At 35.6% G+C, this 17,143-nt stretch overlaps 1 protein-coding gene across 44 annotated transcripts in view; it reads right to left on the bottom strand.

Annotated features, from left to right (window-relative positions):
• The window catches only part of Huwe1 (HECT, UBA and WWE domain containing E3 ubiquitin protein ligase 1), a 130,091-nt gene that overhangs the window by 60,549 nt on the left and 52,399 nt on the right, over window positions 1-17,143 (bottom strand). For 35 of the 44 annotated variants that reach the window (XM_063280199.1, XM_063280222.1, XM_063280208.1 and 32 more), the window contains 11 exons: window positions 16,545-16,685; window positions 16,240-16,345; window positions 14,481-14,708; window positions 13,909-14,010; window positions 13,437-13,517; window positions 9,559-9,665; window positions 9,139-9,316; window positions 8,155-8,246; window positions 7,364-7,575; window positions 2,536-2,593; window positions 1,681-1,857 (listed from right to left, as the gene is read on the bottom strand). In XM_063280199.1, the coding sequence (XP_063136269.1) occupies window positions 1,681-1,857; window positions 2,536-2,593; window positions 7,364-7,575; window positions 8,155-8,246; window positions 9,139-9,316; window positions 9,559-9,665; window positions 13,437-13,517; window positions 13,909-14,010; window positions 14,481-14,708; window positions 16,240-16,345; window positions 16,545-16,685 (1,482 nt within the window). The remainder of the gene's footprint in view (window positions 1-1,680; window positions 1,858-2,535; window positions 2,594-7,363; window positions 7,576-8,154; window positions 8,247-9,138; window positions 9,317-9,558; window positions 9,666-13,436; window positions 13,518-13,908; window positions 14,011-14,480; window positions 14,709-16,239; window positions 16,346-16,544; window positions 16,686-17,143) is intronic. The other 9 variants (XM_063280233.1, XM_063280232.1, NM_001408927.1 and 6 more) reach the window with 1 other exon arrangement.

Here is a 17,143-nt window from a genome sequence, read left to right as displayed (position 1 = left end):
TACTATCAAAATTCCCCAATCTTTCTTTTGCTGAGTTGGAGGCAGATATAAAATTTCCCTCATAATTCGTTTACAACTTTCCAAAGAACCCCCAAAAAACCAAAATAATCCTGGGGTACAAGAACACAACTGAATCTGGAGTTCTCACACTTCCTGGTTTCCAACCTTATAGTTAATAGTAATCAATATTGTGGTACTGAACAATGAATGGAAAAGAATAGAGCTGAGGAAGAAATGTCACATTTTATAGTTAAATTGTCTTTGAAAAGAGTGAATAGGGGATGGTTTAATAATAGTACAGTCTTTTCAATGAATGATATTGGGGGAAATGTAATATAAACACATGAAATAAAGTGGAACCTCTTGGGTCTCTAAATACTCCAAATGTGTCAAGAACTAAGGATTAGAAACTTCTAATACCTAGATTAAAGTATAGGAATAAAACTGTCTGAAATTTCTTGGATCAACACCAAAAGCACAGAAAACAAAAATGACAATAACAAAAGACAAAATGGGCCTGGTCAGCATCAAAACATTTAGTATGTCAAAGGTACTGTCAACCAAATAAACAGGCAACCGACAAAATGAGGATATTTGCAAGTGATGTATCTGAAAAAAGAGGCTGATATTCAATATATACATTCCACAATCAACAGCAAAACACCTTAATTCGATTAAATATAGGACACGAATATACATTTAGCAAAAGATGCACATATAGACAATAACAAAAGTTTACAAAGCAAGAAATGCTATGCTCAACACCACCAATTATTTGAAAAATGCAAATCAAAATGAAAACGAAATACTATTTTATATTCAGGAATGGCAATTATTTAAAAAAACCCAAAGATTTGGCATGAAAATGGGAAAATTACAATCCTTATTATGTGCAGCTACTAGGAATAGAAAATCATCTTGGAAAAGTTTGAAGGTTTCACGCAAACACACATACAAAAATAAAATTATTATTTGATTGAGCTATTTCACTTCAAAATATACATCCAAAAGGCAAATCTTGGAAGCACTATTTATACACTTAAGTTTACAACAGTACTCATCAGGGGCAAAAATAGAAGCAACTTAAATGCCCAGTAACAGAGGAATGGACAAAATGGAATGTGTATTTCGTAAAATATCATTTAGCTTTAAAAAGAAAATTAATAAAACTGATAAACACTTGATGCCACCATAACACTCTTAAATACTATACAATGCTATTACATAAGGTACCTTTAAATTGAGAAAGTAGAATAATTGCTAAAGGCATTAGGGGAGAACAAGTAACTTGCAAAAAAAAAAAAAAATCAAAGGTGTTGCGGAAATAAACTTTGTTTTGGCAAATTTTAAGCAACAAATTACAATCAATTCATGACTAATAAAGCTTGGGAAAAAGAATCAAACACTGCAAAATGAATGAGCATACTAAAACCAAAAACACTACCGTAACAAAGCATGAAGAAAGCTAGAAAGCTTTTTGGGAAATACTTTACACTCAAATGAATTCAAATGGCAAAACTACACGCAAATGCAGAAACAAAAATTAATTTTACTATGGAAAATAGTATAAAATATAGTAAGTGGAACAGACACAAATTTATCAATTTTTAACTATAGGTAAGGGAGAACACAATGAAAATACATACAGAGATGTAAAATATTTGGCTAGATGTTTCTTACCAATATGGATTTGCAGACACCTGCAACAGCCTGACAGGCAGCAGATGTGGGAAAGTCAATGGGCAGATTGGGAAGACCCAAAATGGTAACCAAAGGTAAGAGTCCTTTCTGATTTACAAATTCTTGGCAGTGGTCATCTGTTGTATTGTTGCTCAGAATAGATTCCACAAATTTCATCTAGGTAATAAAAAGGTTGTTTTTCTTAAACAAGTTAGAAGATAAAAGTTGGAAGTAAAAGGTCGGTATGGAATCAGGATAGGGACAGCAAATTAAGAAATCAGTATTTTCTGTAGTATCACAACTTCAACTAACAGGGAAAATACAAACTCATATCATCCAGAAAATAAGGAATTACAACTTCTCGATCCACCTTTTCAGCACTCCAGAAGTCAATTGGAAAGCAAAGAGATGCTAAATGACCTGCGCTCAGTGCAACACTCTGAATTAGTGGCAGAAACAGGTCTAATGTCTTAATTGTCTCATGTACTCCATTTGTTGTGACTATTCACACAAGTCCTTATAATATAAATAAAATGAACTCTAGGAATCAAGATTTGAACTAAAACAAAATAAAACTTTAAGGGATAGAAACGTATAGACAGAAGAAAAATGATCTGGGCAAGTCTAAGTACTTAATGTAAGTCTATAATAAATGCTAAGTGAAAACTTAAATTCTGAGAAAATTTTAGTGCTCTTCATATTTTCCTAATGAGATAGGAAACTAAAAGGCCCATGTACACAGAGTGCGGGGGGAGGCGGGCAGGTGATAAAATGATTAAAACATTAAATGATTATGCTGACAGCCTCACATAATTTGCCTGAAAAGTACACATCTTTAGCTGTAATGACTCTTACCACATTAAGGATGTAATCCATGAGGGGGATAGGTATACGTTCCTCTGTACCAACAACCCTGTCAAAGAAAAAGAGTCAGTTATACAGAAATTCATACCACCAGGGAAAAGGAACAAAGTGAAGTCCTTTTACTAAGTTATACTCCCAGAGCCTTTATTATATGAACCTTAAGACTAAGACATGAAGAAAAAGAGAGCTGAAATCAAAAATGAAGGAAGAGTTCAGAGTATAAAATAAAAATCCAGGCCACAAGAAATATAGCAATTATTATACTTGTAACAAATGATACATCCTATCTAAGAGAAGTTACTGTTAGAGGAATTCAACAATATTCTAAATAAATTGAATTAAAAGACCAAACATTTGCTCACAGGAAAGGACCAAGCAAAGAAGTAAACAAACATAAAACATAGCTATAATTTTAAGTTAGATTTAGAGCTTAGAAAGAAGTGGAAGTTTGGATTTATTTGCAAATCTTTACTATTAACCAGGTGTAGTAGGATATGCTTTTAATCCTAATACTCAAAAGGCAGAGGCAGGGGCATAGGCAGGAGGAGCTTTCTGACTTAAAGGCAAGGCTGGTCTGCAAAGTGGTTACCAGAAAAATAGGGGCTGTTATACAATGAAACCCTGCCTCAAAAAACAAAGAATGTTTGAGACTGACCAATCCTTAAGAACAAAACTAAAGTCAATTTCCAAGGCCTCCTTTTCCTATTAATAAGTACTTGTAGGATGACAGTTCCTGAATTAGACAACAATTTATCAAGTTTTTTTTGTAGCTTTTTCAAATACTTCAACACTGGATGCTAATGAGAAAGTTACAGATTTAGAAAAGTTATCTTTAAATTGAATTGCCTTTTGCAAGAAAATGAGAGGGGGAAACAACCTAACATAGTATACTGACATGAAAACAAAATACAACTCAAAGACAGAAAACTTAAGTAGGAAATAGAATATCTGATGATGCTATGTGTATCCTTGGATCTGAGTAAGAGGTGGCAGAGGAGGAACAGAAAGTGGTGTTGAGAAAAACAGTACTGGTTGTTGAAGGAAAAGACCCAGAAAGATAAAATGCTAATAGTAAGACAAAATATTAATAAAAATTTGCCAACCATGAAAACATTTGGCAGAAAAAGGGAGAACAGAGAGGTTTGAAGAACAGCCATGGCTAAGGTTTAGGGTTAAGGATTTTATAAAGACCCTCAATGAAAACGTTTTAAAAGGGCTGGTGAGATGGCACAACAGCTAAACAGTGAGCTATTTTTCTGGCTGCATGGGGAAAGAAAGGAAATCTTTTTGTTTTGGTTGATCTTTATTGTAATTCCACCTCATTTTCCTTACTTCGTAATTTATTAAAAATCACAGTAGAGACTGAAGGTTGGTAGTAATGGAAATGACCTTTGTACTCTCTAGGCTTGACCAGAATGGCTTGTCTGGCAGCTTACACTGCTTAATAGTAGAAAGTACTGTTCAAATCAAGTGGACTTGATTGGAGCCTTCTGGGCAGAGTACAAAGCAGGGTGGCAGTGCTAGCCTTGTGAGAAACTTCAAATGGCCACATTACCGTCAGAAATTAGATATTGAGATCACTATGAAATCTGGGAGGCTATTTTAGTTAATCCTTATATTTTAGGTCTCTTTGGGTTTCTGAACTACCCTTTGTTGTCACAAAGGCACAAGAAATAATAGTAAATTAGTACAGCCCATTCCCCATAATATATCAGGCAATGTGTTGGGTGGTTTTCAATATCACCTTAAGTATTCATACCACTCTGAGAAGTATTAAGACCTTCCAAAGAGAGGAAATCTTTCAAAACAGGACTGAAAAGATTTCAGAGAAAGAACATTTCCTTGACCATAATGCACAACTGCAGTGTTCCATCACTTGACCAATTAATTATCCTTCTCAACTCAGCCTCACCACCTTGGAAAGAACCTAAAGATCTACCTCTATAACTACAAGTAAATAAAATTCAATTCAATAAAATTCTTGCCTCTTTGTAGATGCCAAAATATGTGATATAGTGCAGAGCATAGGTAATACAAGGAAATGAAACATAGATGGTCCTTTCATTGCTAAAAGGAAGCTGTAGAAAGGGGGGGGGGGAGGCAAACCAACAGAATTTATAACACTACTCCAGGAACAAACTCATTCAAATATCTATTTTTGTTCTTTCCTACATCTTTTAGCCATTTGAAAACACTAAAAAATGATCAGTTATCTCCATAAGAACTCTATCTACAAGTTTAACATTTGAAGCAGTCACATCCCTGAGCAACAAAAATCTGTAGTCATAACTGTCAAAATTTCCTCTGCTCAAGTCAGACTTTCTTGGCTTTTGGAGAGACTACCTTTGGCACAGAAGCTGGATCAATGTCTGTATCTCTATACTCACATTTGCTATAGATTTGCATAAACCAGACTTATGCATATAATTTAAAAGTTCCTTGATGTTAAGTCATGGACCTACAGTTTTAAAATGACTACTGCTCTAAAAGTTGCAACAGCTTGGCAATATCAAAGCCACATTCCTCCACATCCCAGCCCATCATTAAAAAATGAGGAACTGACAGGCACTCACTGGGATTATTACGGAACACAGGACTTGGTTGAAAAAGCAAATCTAGCCGCTCCTACCCAGTTTAGAGAGAGGGCAACATTAAACTATGATGTCTATTAGTATCCACCTAAGTCATATGGTAGAATGCCCCACTATGCCCTGAAAAGCAGCAAGAATCTGGAAGTCCCTTTGGAGGGATTGAAAGGATTGTTTCAGAATAACTTAAGAGTGGTTAGATGTACCAATACACACTCAGTACTTAGAAGGCTGAAGAGGGAAGACTAAGTTTGAGGACAGTGTATAAGAAATTCAAAGCTACTCTTACATGCATAGCAAGACCATAGTTTCTGAATGTAAACTAGAAACCTAGAGTCTAGACTTACAGTGCCTAAGGGTTATTATTCTACATTTCCAACAAAAACTATTATTGCAGTGTCATCCATAAGCCATTATTACTTTAAAAAGAAAAAGGGTACATCTTAGCCTCAGCAAAACAAAAACCCAAGTACATCAACAAGAAAACTAAATAAATGCAACCATAGTTGTAGAACAGACTGAGTAATAGTCTATTGAGATGTGTTAACATGGATGAATCCCCAAAACATGGTGACTAAAACCAAATGCAGAAACCATACATTAGGTGCACATTTTGTTTTATCATTCTACTTATAAGGTATTCTAGAATATGCAAAATTATTTCATACTCAATAGAAATGAGATCACTGGCGCAACTTTGGGATGGATAAAACAGAAAATAAAAACTATGGTATACTTTGTGAAATATTTGAACATATATAAATTGCATTTGGATATGTACCTATGACATTGGAAGATGGATAGAAGCAAAGAAATAGGAATTTGTGGATCCACTTAAGAAAAAGGTGACAGGCACTTATCTAAAACTCTTTGGTAATTCTATTAAAGACAGATAGGCACAATTAAACAGCAATTTATACAGATTAATTAATAAAGAAAAGAATCAGCATATGGGAGAATATAAGCTTGTGTTCCCAGTTAGAAGATGATCTGGAATGGGGAACAAATGTAGATAGGGATATAAAGTATCTCAAGTAAGTAATACAGTGTGAAGAAATGAATGCTTTCCAGAAAATGTTAATTTATGCGAAAAGCAGCTTGAATTCACAGTACATTAGATCTAAAATAATCATAAGACATCTATCCAAGTAAAGAGGTTATATGCAGATCATACAATTTGACTTCCAATCCCCACCACCAACAATCAACAAATCTTTTTTCATTTGTAGACAGGAAAAACAACTCAACCCTGCAGGTTTACTGGCAATCAGGGTAGGTTGGTTGGGAAGAAATACTATAATAAACTTACTTATACAGCATTGAGGAGAAAAGTCGTAATTTCTTTCAGAATGTCTCCCTCTTTAAGAAACACGGATTTAATATAGATTGAAGATAGTACTAAAAGATTACGTTTTCTGTGTCAGGCAAATGGACAGTAAGTAGTAACTCCCCTCCAAAATTACTGACACCACCAAGTTCACTGCTCGAGTTCCAATTAAGTCTTTTTACTTCTACTATTCCTGGCTTTATACTCTACCAGATTATGTTCCTACCTCCGATGTCCCAGTTTAGCACACCAGATCAAAACTATTCATAGTCACAGCTAAAACATTCGTGCATTTTTCAAAAGAATTTACATATCAGTTATTATTTATTACATGTATGAATGTATGTCTAGAAACATTGTTCCAATTTGGACATAAAACACTGTTTCTTTTGTACTTGAATCAAACATCAGAGGGGGAAAGTATATTTACTTGGAATACTGGATGGATTCTGATTTAGTATCATGAACTAAAATTTTAAGAAAAAACAGTTTACTACACCAGAGCACTATACTACTACAGAGGAAGGAACAATGGATGAAAAGACATAAAAGGCCAGAAAGAACTTTAAAATGATCTCATGTGTGTTTTGTTGTTTTTTTACTTTTTATAGACTGAAATGACATAGGAGATAGGGTATTTACAGTTGCTTTGCTTGAGTAAGACTTGGGAGTTCCGTCCTGCTGATCACAAAAAAGACCCTGAAAAACCCTAGTCCCTCCAAGCCAGTAATTCTCTATGTAGCCCCTGGCTGGCCTCCAAACTCACAAAGATTGGCCGGCCTCTGCCTCTCAAATTATAGGATTTGCGCCACTGGCACCATTGGGGTTATAAGTAATGATATTGTGATACTAAATTTTCTACACTACACTATAAGGTAGGAGAATTTGACCTATAAACACTTACTGCTGATTAGGCTCGGTTTCATTCTGCTGGGCAGAATTAAAGCTCTGCATGGCCTGTACTTCCTCTTCCTCCTCATCTTCACTAGAAGCCTCTTCTGCAGCATGATTAGACCTTGGAGGAGGAGCACTAGTAGTACCATCTGCTTTCTGAATAGATGGCTTCTGACAAATGTATTTTGGATCTCTTCCAAGATTACAGATTTCTTCAAGTAACTAAAAGAGAGGAAATGATTACTTATATATAATTAAGGAATAACTAACATTTTGTGAGGGTTTTCTATGAGTAATATATACACCACTGCTGAAACATAGCCATTAAAACCAGCTTTAAAAACAAGGGAACATAATAAAGTTGTATAAAAAAGTTAAAAATCACTCAAAAGTCACATCCCTGTCCTAATTTACCACACACCAGTAACATACATTGATTCCAATAATCCATTGGTGATGGAGGAAAATGAATGGAGGAAGGGGAAAACTTAAAAAAAAGCCTAGCTAGGATGCTCATATAAATAGAAGCTGAACATTTGTGTATTTGTTAATCTCATAAGAAAGCAATAAAGGCAGGTTTATAAAACCTAAACAAAGGAACTGTATTAATTCAGAAAATGATTTTCAGTATAAAAACCCTGGAATCAACATAAATTTCTTTCTCATATGTTATCTAATGATTGTAACTTTTGTTTTTGAAAAGTAGTACTCCAAAAAAGCAAAGCTTAGAAATTAGGCAAAGACAAATTAGGGTAAGACACTTTCTAAAAGGTCAAAGTCATAACCATTATCAATCCCTACCTTGATGATGGCAGTTGTTGCATCTGTTTTGAGGGTGGGCTGATGTCTCATGAGCTCGTCAACAGCACTCCCCAGGTTGGATGCAGTATCCCCTTAAGGCAAAAAATAAAAAAAAAAAACAAAAAAAAAACCAAAACAACAACAAAAAAAAAACCAAAAAAACAAAAACAAACAAAACAAAACCTAAAAATTAGACTAAGCCCCAAATTCTTTGTGCCAATTTAAGATGGAAAGAAGAAACTGAGCTGCTTCTTGTGACTTTCTACCACCACAAATTCTTGAATGAATTCACATTAAGTCTCAATACACCAAGTAGAGGAAAGAGATCATTCTAGCAAATTCCATGCCAAAGTCTAAGTTAGTCTTATAGAGAGAGGAGTAGAAAAGAAGGAAGAAATCCTTAGGATGTCTCCATGAAGCATAATCAGGACTAGAATGCTGCAGTGGTGAATGGAAATACAGTGAAATGTGCATGAGAGATATGGGTTGAAGGCTGTTGTGTTGTCCCCTCATAATATTGCCCAGGCTGAATTCAAATGGCCAGACTCAGCCTCCAAAGTAAAAAAACGACACTTTTGCAAACTACAGTATTTCTTTCTTGTGACTCACCAATCTACACTCAAAATACATGGAGAAGAAAATCTACTTATTTGTAACTGCTTTAGAGAAGACAATGAGAAATCTGTTCACAACATCACACTAATTTCTTACTTTTGTAGACTAGATGGTAGACTTAAAAGATAAACTACTGGTCCCTATACCTGTTTCTTACCAACATCAGGACAGTGAACTATTCAGAAGCATGGAAATACTATGAAGAAAGAGGCTAAGCATGAAGTATTCCTTCCTACCTGTAATAATAGAATACATGGTGATAATTCCCGTTAAGCTGAACATACCTAGCCAGAGAAACGATGTGCAGTCAAGGAACACTTTCCTTGCTAAAACCAAATCTCTATTATAAAATGAATAGTAGCAACTCACCAAGGGGATCAGAACTTCTCCTCCTCCGCATGGCTGGGAGGTAATCAGGAGACAGAAGAACTTTGAAGAGACGTTCAAATGGTTGACATTGTACAAAAGACTGAAGACCTCGGGCATTCAAGCAAAGTGCACTGAATACATTTGGGAGGGAACCAAGGACTTCCCTTGTAGCAGGAACCTAGAGAAGAAAAAGAGGATTTGAATGCAACTCAAAAGGTCAAATACATATGCAAAGAAAATATAGCTAGAGGTACACTGAGGAATAGAGATTTTGTTAAACAGGAACCAAATGGATTCAATGATACATACAAGAGGTAATGTTTTTCCCCCACAATTAACTTCTTTCAAACTTGCTTCTAAAACATGTGGCACATATTATCTGAGGAAAAAGAGAATAGTTGAGTGGTAGAAGGAACTCACATCTTTGATAAGCAGTGCATGCAGCATGACATCTGTCAGTCCATTGTCCTGGAGTGAGGACAGCAGTGACGGCTCTTGAAATACAAACACAGTCACCACTTCAGTAGCTTTAAAAAAAAAAGGTAAAAACAAATAAGGAAAACTGAGACTCTTCATAGGTATTAAAAGCAAATAAAAACTTAAAACATGTGCTTATTATGAAGATAATTTTCCAGCAGAATACCAATAGTTCAATAAATATGAAGAATTTTATTATATATGTGACCATTTCTTTTTATTTATTCTTCTCTCACACATCACATCTCCCTCCCTAAACTCCTTTCAATCCCTTTCCCACATCCCTTCTACCCTAGATCCACTCCTCCTCTATTTCCCTTCAGAAAAAAGCAAGCCTCCCAGGGATATCAACCAACACTAACAAGCCTTTATTTTTTTAAATAAAAACTGTGCTTTTTTACCATGCTACTAACCTATTCATAACATTCAGAAAACATTAAGTCTTTTTTAAGGTTCCCAAAGACACTGACAGATCAGAGCATATAATATGTCTAGGCATGGCCTTAAAAGAAGTTACTGCACCCTGGGAGTCTTATCCAGGCAGAAGGATTAATACAGACATAATAGTCAGTTAAACAACATCTACCTAAATAGCAAAATGGACAATGGCTTGCTCAATGCCTCAGGTACCAGGAACTCATAACCTTTAAGTGGCATAACATCCTCATAAAATGTGACTTCTGCTCTTTACTCCCTTTCTGACTACAAATGAAAAATTTTTATAGCAATAGATCTAAAGACCTAAACAGACCATCACCCTTTTGATGTGGAGCAATCCATGGTGTACTAAAATCTGGATTAGTGAAAACAATGGTATGCACTGAAAATTAGGATCTTCACCTGCCTAGATGACTGTATGCCTCAAGGAAAGTCTAACCTCAAATATGTTCTTAATATGATGTGCTTGGAGGTATGCTAACTGGAAGTTTCACTTCATGAAAACAGGGATCTGCTTGGTCACACCCAAAAATAGTTCTTCCAAAAATAAAGTTAGTTTATAGTAATAAGACGTTTGATATTTCTTAATCCACCTTACTCTAGAAATACTGAAGGAGAGGTATCCCTGTAAGATAAAGGATGGTAGCAAAGCCCTTTCTTCAGCAATTACTGTGAAATATTTTTACTTTGGGTAGCATGATTACATATCATTTGAATCATGACCTGCAAAAAGGATTCTACTAATAAATTGCTACTCTTTGTAGATTCCTTTTGATTCATGTAGTCTGTGACCTTTACTTGTTTGACCATATTTTGTTAAGAAATTATTCTAGGTTCTGGGAATATAGCTCAGTTGGTAGAATACCTAGCATGCATCTTTAAAGTTAAGAACCAACCTGAACACATAAATAAGTTCTCAACTTTTTGTGAACATAAGGATATTGACCCTTCCATAACTTTTGTTGCGTTTCAAAAGTAGAAACTTACATCATGGTTTGGGGAGTAGCAGAAGATTATCAACCCAGTACAACTGTAGCTTTCATGATGTACAACCAAGAATGTACAAAATATTAATTTTACTCATTAAAACACTAGAGTCCCATCAGCTTTGTTTCCTGATGATAGCCATTGCATGCACTGCTATTCCATAATCACTACTCATATCTACTTTCTTTTACTTGACAAAATCTACATAATACAGCAGAATGCAAACCTCAGCAGTGATACTCATAGGCAAATGCTTACAGAATTTTGTCTGACTAATTATTAATCTCTTCAAGTTAAACAGGCTACTAATCATGATGACACTGGTATTAGACAGGCTAGAGACAATAATTTAAGGCGTTTATAAGGCAGGAGAGGAAAGCTTAAGCCAGAGAGACTAATGAAGATACAATAAACATAAATGTGAAGATCAAGGCAAGTTGCTGGTGGCACATGACATTAATTCCAGGACTCAAGAGGCAGAGAAAGACAGGTATCTTGATTTTAGGGCCAACCTGGTCTACAGAGTAAGTCTGAGGACAGCCAAGGCTACAAACAAAAACCCTGTCATAAAAAGTGGCTCAGTGTCACAAATGGCTCAGCAGTTAAAAGCACTGACTGCCCATCTAGAAGACCTGAGTTCAATTCCCAGCAACCAGAGATAGTGGCTCACAACCATCTCTAATGGGGTCTAATGCCCTCTTCTGGTGTGTCTAAAGACAGTGACAGTACACTCACATAGATGAAATGAATAAATCTTAAACAAAAAGACCAACTCAAAAGTGAAGCCCAACAACCTAGGGTTGGGCACAGGATAAGACATGTCAAATTCTTTATATGCTGAGTTTCAGTGGTTACTTCAGGTCACAGTGACCTTGCCATTCATGAATCTTGTTACTCCCAAATAACTAAAAGCATATGCAATGTCCTCTGTTAAGCCTACTTCAACTGTATTCTTGTCTGTCTGATCTGATACAAATTTTTCCAGTTGGAACTCTTAGGAACTACCTTAGGCTGTTTTACCTTTGTCACAACTCCAACTCCTTTACAAGAACCGATAGGTATTCATATTAACATTTAGTAACTGGAATATCAAAGAACCAACTACTACTGTTTCGTGAAGTTTCACTAAAAAAGGAACCATTGGGTCCTATTGCCATCTAGGGAGTAAACGCAAACATATTTTGGTTCATTAACAAGGCCTTAACTCATTGAGGCTACTCAGACCATGTTCTGGTTTCTGCAACAAACCAGAAGCCCTTAATAATTAACAAAATAATAAGTTTCTGTGATGGCTGGTTGTCGAACATTAACTAACCTCTATGTTGGCTTAAGGTAGTTTGTATCTCAAAGGGACTTTTTACTGCATATGGGTAAACAAAAGGTAAACATTTCAGTAAATAACAAACAAGCCCAAACAGTAAATTATATTACTAAATGTTCCAAACGATCAAACATCCATATTGACTTTTCCTGGCCATCAAACACTATTGTAACCAGGGAGCCACACAATTGCTACAATTACACTGAGTTGACTTAGTTTGGACTTTCTGAAATTCATTTATAAGAACACTAGACTAGAATTATAAAACCATATTTGAATTTATTCAATGAGCTAGTCTTAGATGCTTCCTGTTTCCCAAAAGTTTTCTCATCAATACTGAATGGTCTAAATTGAAGTACATCTAGTCTCTGTAATCTTTTTCTAAAGGACAAGCTTGGTAGCACAGGAATGAAATCCTAGCTTCTCAGGGGATGGAGACAAGAGAATTTAAAGTTAAAATCCAGCTTGGGTGTGAATGAATTCAAGACTAATCTGGGTAATATACTGAGATCTCATTATATTAAGGAAAAAGATGACTGAAGGCCCATCTCAGTGGTAGTACACACTTGGCTAGCATGTGCTATCCCATGAACCCTACATCACCACTCTAACCCATTTCCCTTCAAAAAACCAACCAACCAAATAAAATAACTACCACCTATGCATATGCTTCATTCTTGCTTTTGTGATGCTGGAGTAGGAAATGGGATGTACAAGGAAGTCAAGTATTCTAGCATTAAGCAACCTCCCTCAGTTTTTAAGAAGTTTTAAAGCTCTACACACACATACGCAGAGAAAGAGAGACAGACAGACGGAAAGACGGTGGAGGGGGGCTTTAAAGCTTTTTTTTTTTTTTTTTTTGAAGCCGAATTCCTACCCAACTCTGCCTTCCCACTCCTGCCTGAGTTTGTCATAGTTGTTTAGGACATTGATTTAATCCTGAGCCAGCCAGCCAGAGCCAGCCAGCCAGAAAAGAGGCTGGCACTGAACTCCAGGGAACTGCCGGCCTTTTATCTTGAAGTAGTAAGTATGTGTCAGAACATTCAACCTAGACCAAACTTCAAATTCTACTCACCTAGGAGGAAGAGTGATGGGCCATAGTATTCTGCATTGCTGATGATGTGTTTCAGAGAGGTAGGTAAAGAACCATCCATCACTAAAAGAAATATGTACAAAGACTATATTATATGATCAATCTGGGAGAGGCATGAAGATCAAGGGTGATGGGTAGCAAAATGTTACAATGTAGCATTAATACATGTAAACCTGTATTGATACAGTCTAGGACCTCTGTTTGATAATCCCCCTTACTTAATTTTATTCATGCAGTAATTGTTAATAGTGAGTCAAAATAAGAACAGACATGGGAAAAGACATGGAGAGTTTGAGAAGTGTTAGTAAGATAGAAGAGATCAGAGTCCAAAGCTGGGAGAAGTAGGAAAGGCAGCTTGTATAAGTGATCCTCATGTCTAAGAAACATATTAAGTTAAAAAAAAAGCTATCAGTTTACTAAGTATGCGTTAGGAAAGTATATTGAATCAAAATACCATGTCGTATGCCATCTGAAAAAGCAGGGTCTTGAATGGCCTTCTTGAGGAAATTCAACATGGACTTGAGAAGTGCTGCTCGTTGTGGAATACACTGAACTCCTGGCATGATAGAAAGGAAAGATTATCATATTGTGTTCACCATTAAATCACAATGAATAGGCACACAAGGCATGTACTAAGAGATCCATTTATAAACACTAAAGAAAAAAACAGCAGACATTTAAAGTGAGATCTCTGGACAATAGAATATTCTGAAAGCTGAAATTAAATCACCAAAGATAGCATAAGGCCAATATTAAAACAGAGAGTTAAAAGAGAGAGAAGAAAAAGAAAGGAAGGAAACAAAAAGAAAAAGACAGAAATACTGTAAGATTAAAAAGATTCAACTTTGAACTTCACTGCGTTATGTCTCTTTCTATAATGTGTGGACTGTGAGAAGACCGCAAATGTTGCAAGACATGTTCTCATAAGATAACCTCGAATGTACCATTAACTGCCGTGTAATGTTCTCCTCTTCACTAGTCTAAGTCAGTTACTGTAAAAGACTGTGTATCTATGTGTCTACGCACCAGGGCGGGGTCCAGGGCCAGGGCCAGGGCCAAGGCTAGGGCCAAGGCCAGGGCCAGGGCCGGGTCCAGGGCCAGGACCAGGGCCAGGGCCAGGACCAGGGCCAGGACCCGGGCCAGGGCCAGAGATGCTAGTGCTGCTGTTGGAACTTGATGCCCTTAATTCAACATCCAGCCGGTGCTCCATAGATATGGACGAGCCTGGACTGCTTTCCATAGTTACATCTGCAACTAAAGTACAAGTTATGATAAACTAATTAGAATAAAAGGTACTAAGAAAAGAAAGATTTCTGAGAAAACTTCCACTGAGATGTAAAACATGCAACTTTGTATGTTACTGCTAAGAGGGAGATAGTAAGTAGAGACTATTAACAGAGGTTAATTAACAAATATAAAAGTACTGGTGTTCGTAGGCAAGGATGTTTATGATACATAGATTGAACAGTACAAGTAGAATGTTTATGCTCTCGTCTTTCTGTTCTAAAAACTATATACATGTAAATGTGAACAATGAAAAGGACATAACGCTTGAATAAACCACAATGTCAGAGGGTTTTAAGACTGACCATTAACATTTCCTTTATATCCTTAAAAGAGAATCTTAAATTTGTAAAAGCAAATACTATGTTTAGGTTGTGAAAACACTAAAGAGGATCCTACTAAGTTTCATAAATGAAGCATTTTTAAGTTATTTTCATGCATGTACCTACTTATACAAGAAGCACAAAGAACTGTGCAACTTTGTACTGAGTATCTAATTTCTTGAGGACTATAATACAATCACTTAATTTTAAATACTTGTTTCCTATTCTCTAGTTGCAAATTTACTGAATCAAGCATTTCAAATGGCGTCAGAATCTACTAAGCACTTATCGTTCTGCTTATTAAATTCTGATAATTGGTAATTATAATGGATAGGCAAACTATTATTTATCAGCAGTTAATAGACAACATATTTTGCTCAATACTTGGGATCTCACCTGTTAACTTAAATGTCAGCTTGTTCCCAATGAAACATAAACAAACTGAGAAAAAGGATTTCTGGGGACTATAACATGCACAGATAAACATGCCCAAAAACAAAGTCAGAAAAAGGAACAGTATTCTACTAATGTTAACAAACAATGCATTATATTTATTACCTATATCATAAACATAAAATAGATGTCATAATAATTTATGTCATTAAGACAAGACTACTGCAAATTCTAAGAAAGCTGTTGGGGGGATGTTTTTCTATACTATTATGAAGTATATATTAGAGGGATTCAAATGTTAAAAAACATACACACAACACAGCTGAAAACTAAAAAGATCTGGTTTTGTATTTTTAATTTTATCACTTCAAAGATCCCTAAACAATAACCACTTGACGTCTCCGATCCAAGATAGTTTTCCAAAGTCCCATTTATGAGTTTATAGTCTCCATTGTAATTTATCAAGCATATATTAAGCAGTCAAGATGTAAGGTACTGCCGTAGCAAAGACACTATTTTGACTGCACAGAGCTTATTATGTTTTAATAGTGTAAATAAGATAATGAACTAAAACATGTCCAGAGTGACTTTAATGGTCTACTCTAGCTCTACTGCTTTACCTCCTAGTTCTATACCAAACAATTCATACATCTATATAAAAAAAATTGTTAAATTATGTACATGAAACTTGTGTGCCTTTTAGTATATGAGTAAGAATTAAGATTTGGGTAGCATAATAGAAAATCACATACACGGAAATATTGGCTTAATAACTTGTTAATTACCATCCATATCAGTTTCCATTTCTTCTCCTTCTTGAGTGGTACTAGGTCTCTGGATCTTTGGCTTGATCACAAAAGGGCATTCTTTACGACACAAATCTACTTCGTGCTACAATCAAGGGAAAAACGTTAAGAAAATCCTATACATTTTAGGGATTAAAAATTCTAACTAAAGAATATCAAGCAGATTGTAAACTCGCTAGAAACATAAGAGAGGTAAAAAAAATGGTAGTTGGGAAAACTCCTAGACTCAGCACTCAGTGGAATTCAAGGAAATCTATGCAAAGTGATTCTTAAGAAAATAATACCTCAAGTCTATAGATGAAGATAGAAAGACCACTATGAGACTGAAAAGCTGCCATGTCCAGGTTGGTGATCAGGTCAACCACTCTGACAGCTCTGGTTACAAATGTTATCTGGTCCTGCTCATCACCAAGAAATTTTATGACCTGCAAGGGAGAGGCAAGCACAATAAATTAAAAAGATAAATTATATTCCTTTGTAAAAATATAGTATTGGATTCCCCATGAGACAGCACAGTATAAAATTGGAGGGAAGAGAAGGACATATGCTGAATGTTTTATCAAATAATAATGCTATGAATTCAAGGACTGGATTCAACTTCCTGGGGCCACATGCAGAACAATTCATAAATATGATTAAATAAGACAAAACTATCCATTTTATTAAAAGCCAATAATACGAAGACCCACGGTCTCAAAACACCAACCATTATGTCACACTATTATGTATATAGCACTGTGTAGACCCAGGGTCTCCAGGCTACCAAATTATGCTGGCTTACAAAAATTCTTAATATTGACCACAGATACATGTGACATAAACTATAACTCTTTTAAGATAAACTTCCTGTGCTATCTACTCACCCATAAGTCATTAAAAATCT

Source organism: Rattus norvegicus, chromosome X, assembly GCF_036323735.1.
Source record: "Rattus norvegicus strain BN/NHsdMcwi chromosome X, GRCr8, whole genome shotgun sequence".
NCBI lineage: Eukaryota > Metazoa > Chordata > Mammalia > Rodentia > Muridae > Rattus > Rattus norvegicus.
The sequence above is the reverse complement of the archived record's forward strand: the minus strand, read 5'-3'. Positions and strand labels throughout refer to the sequence as shown.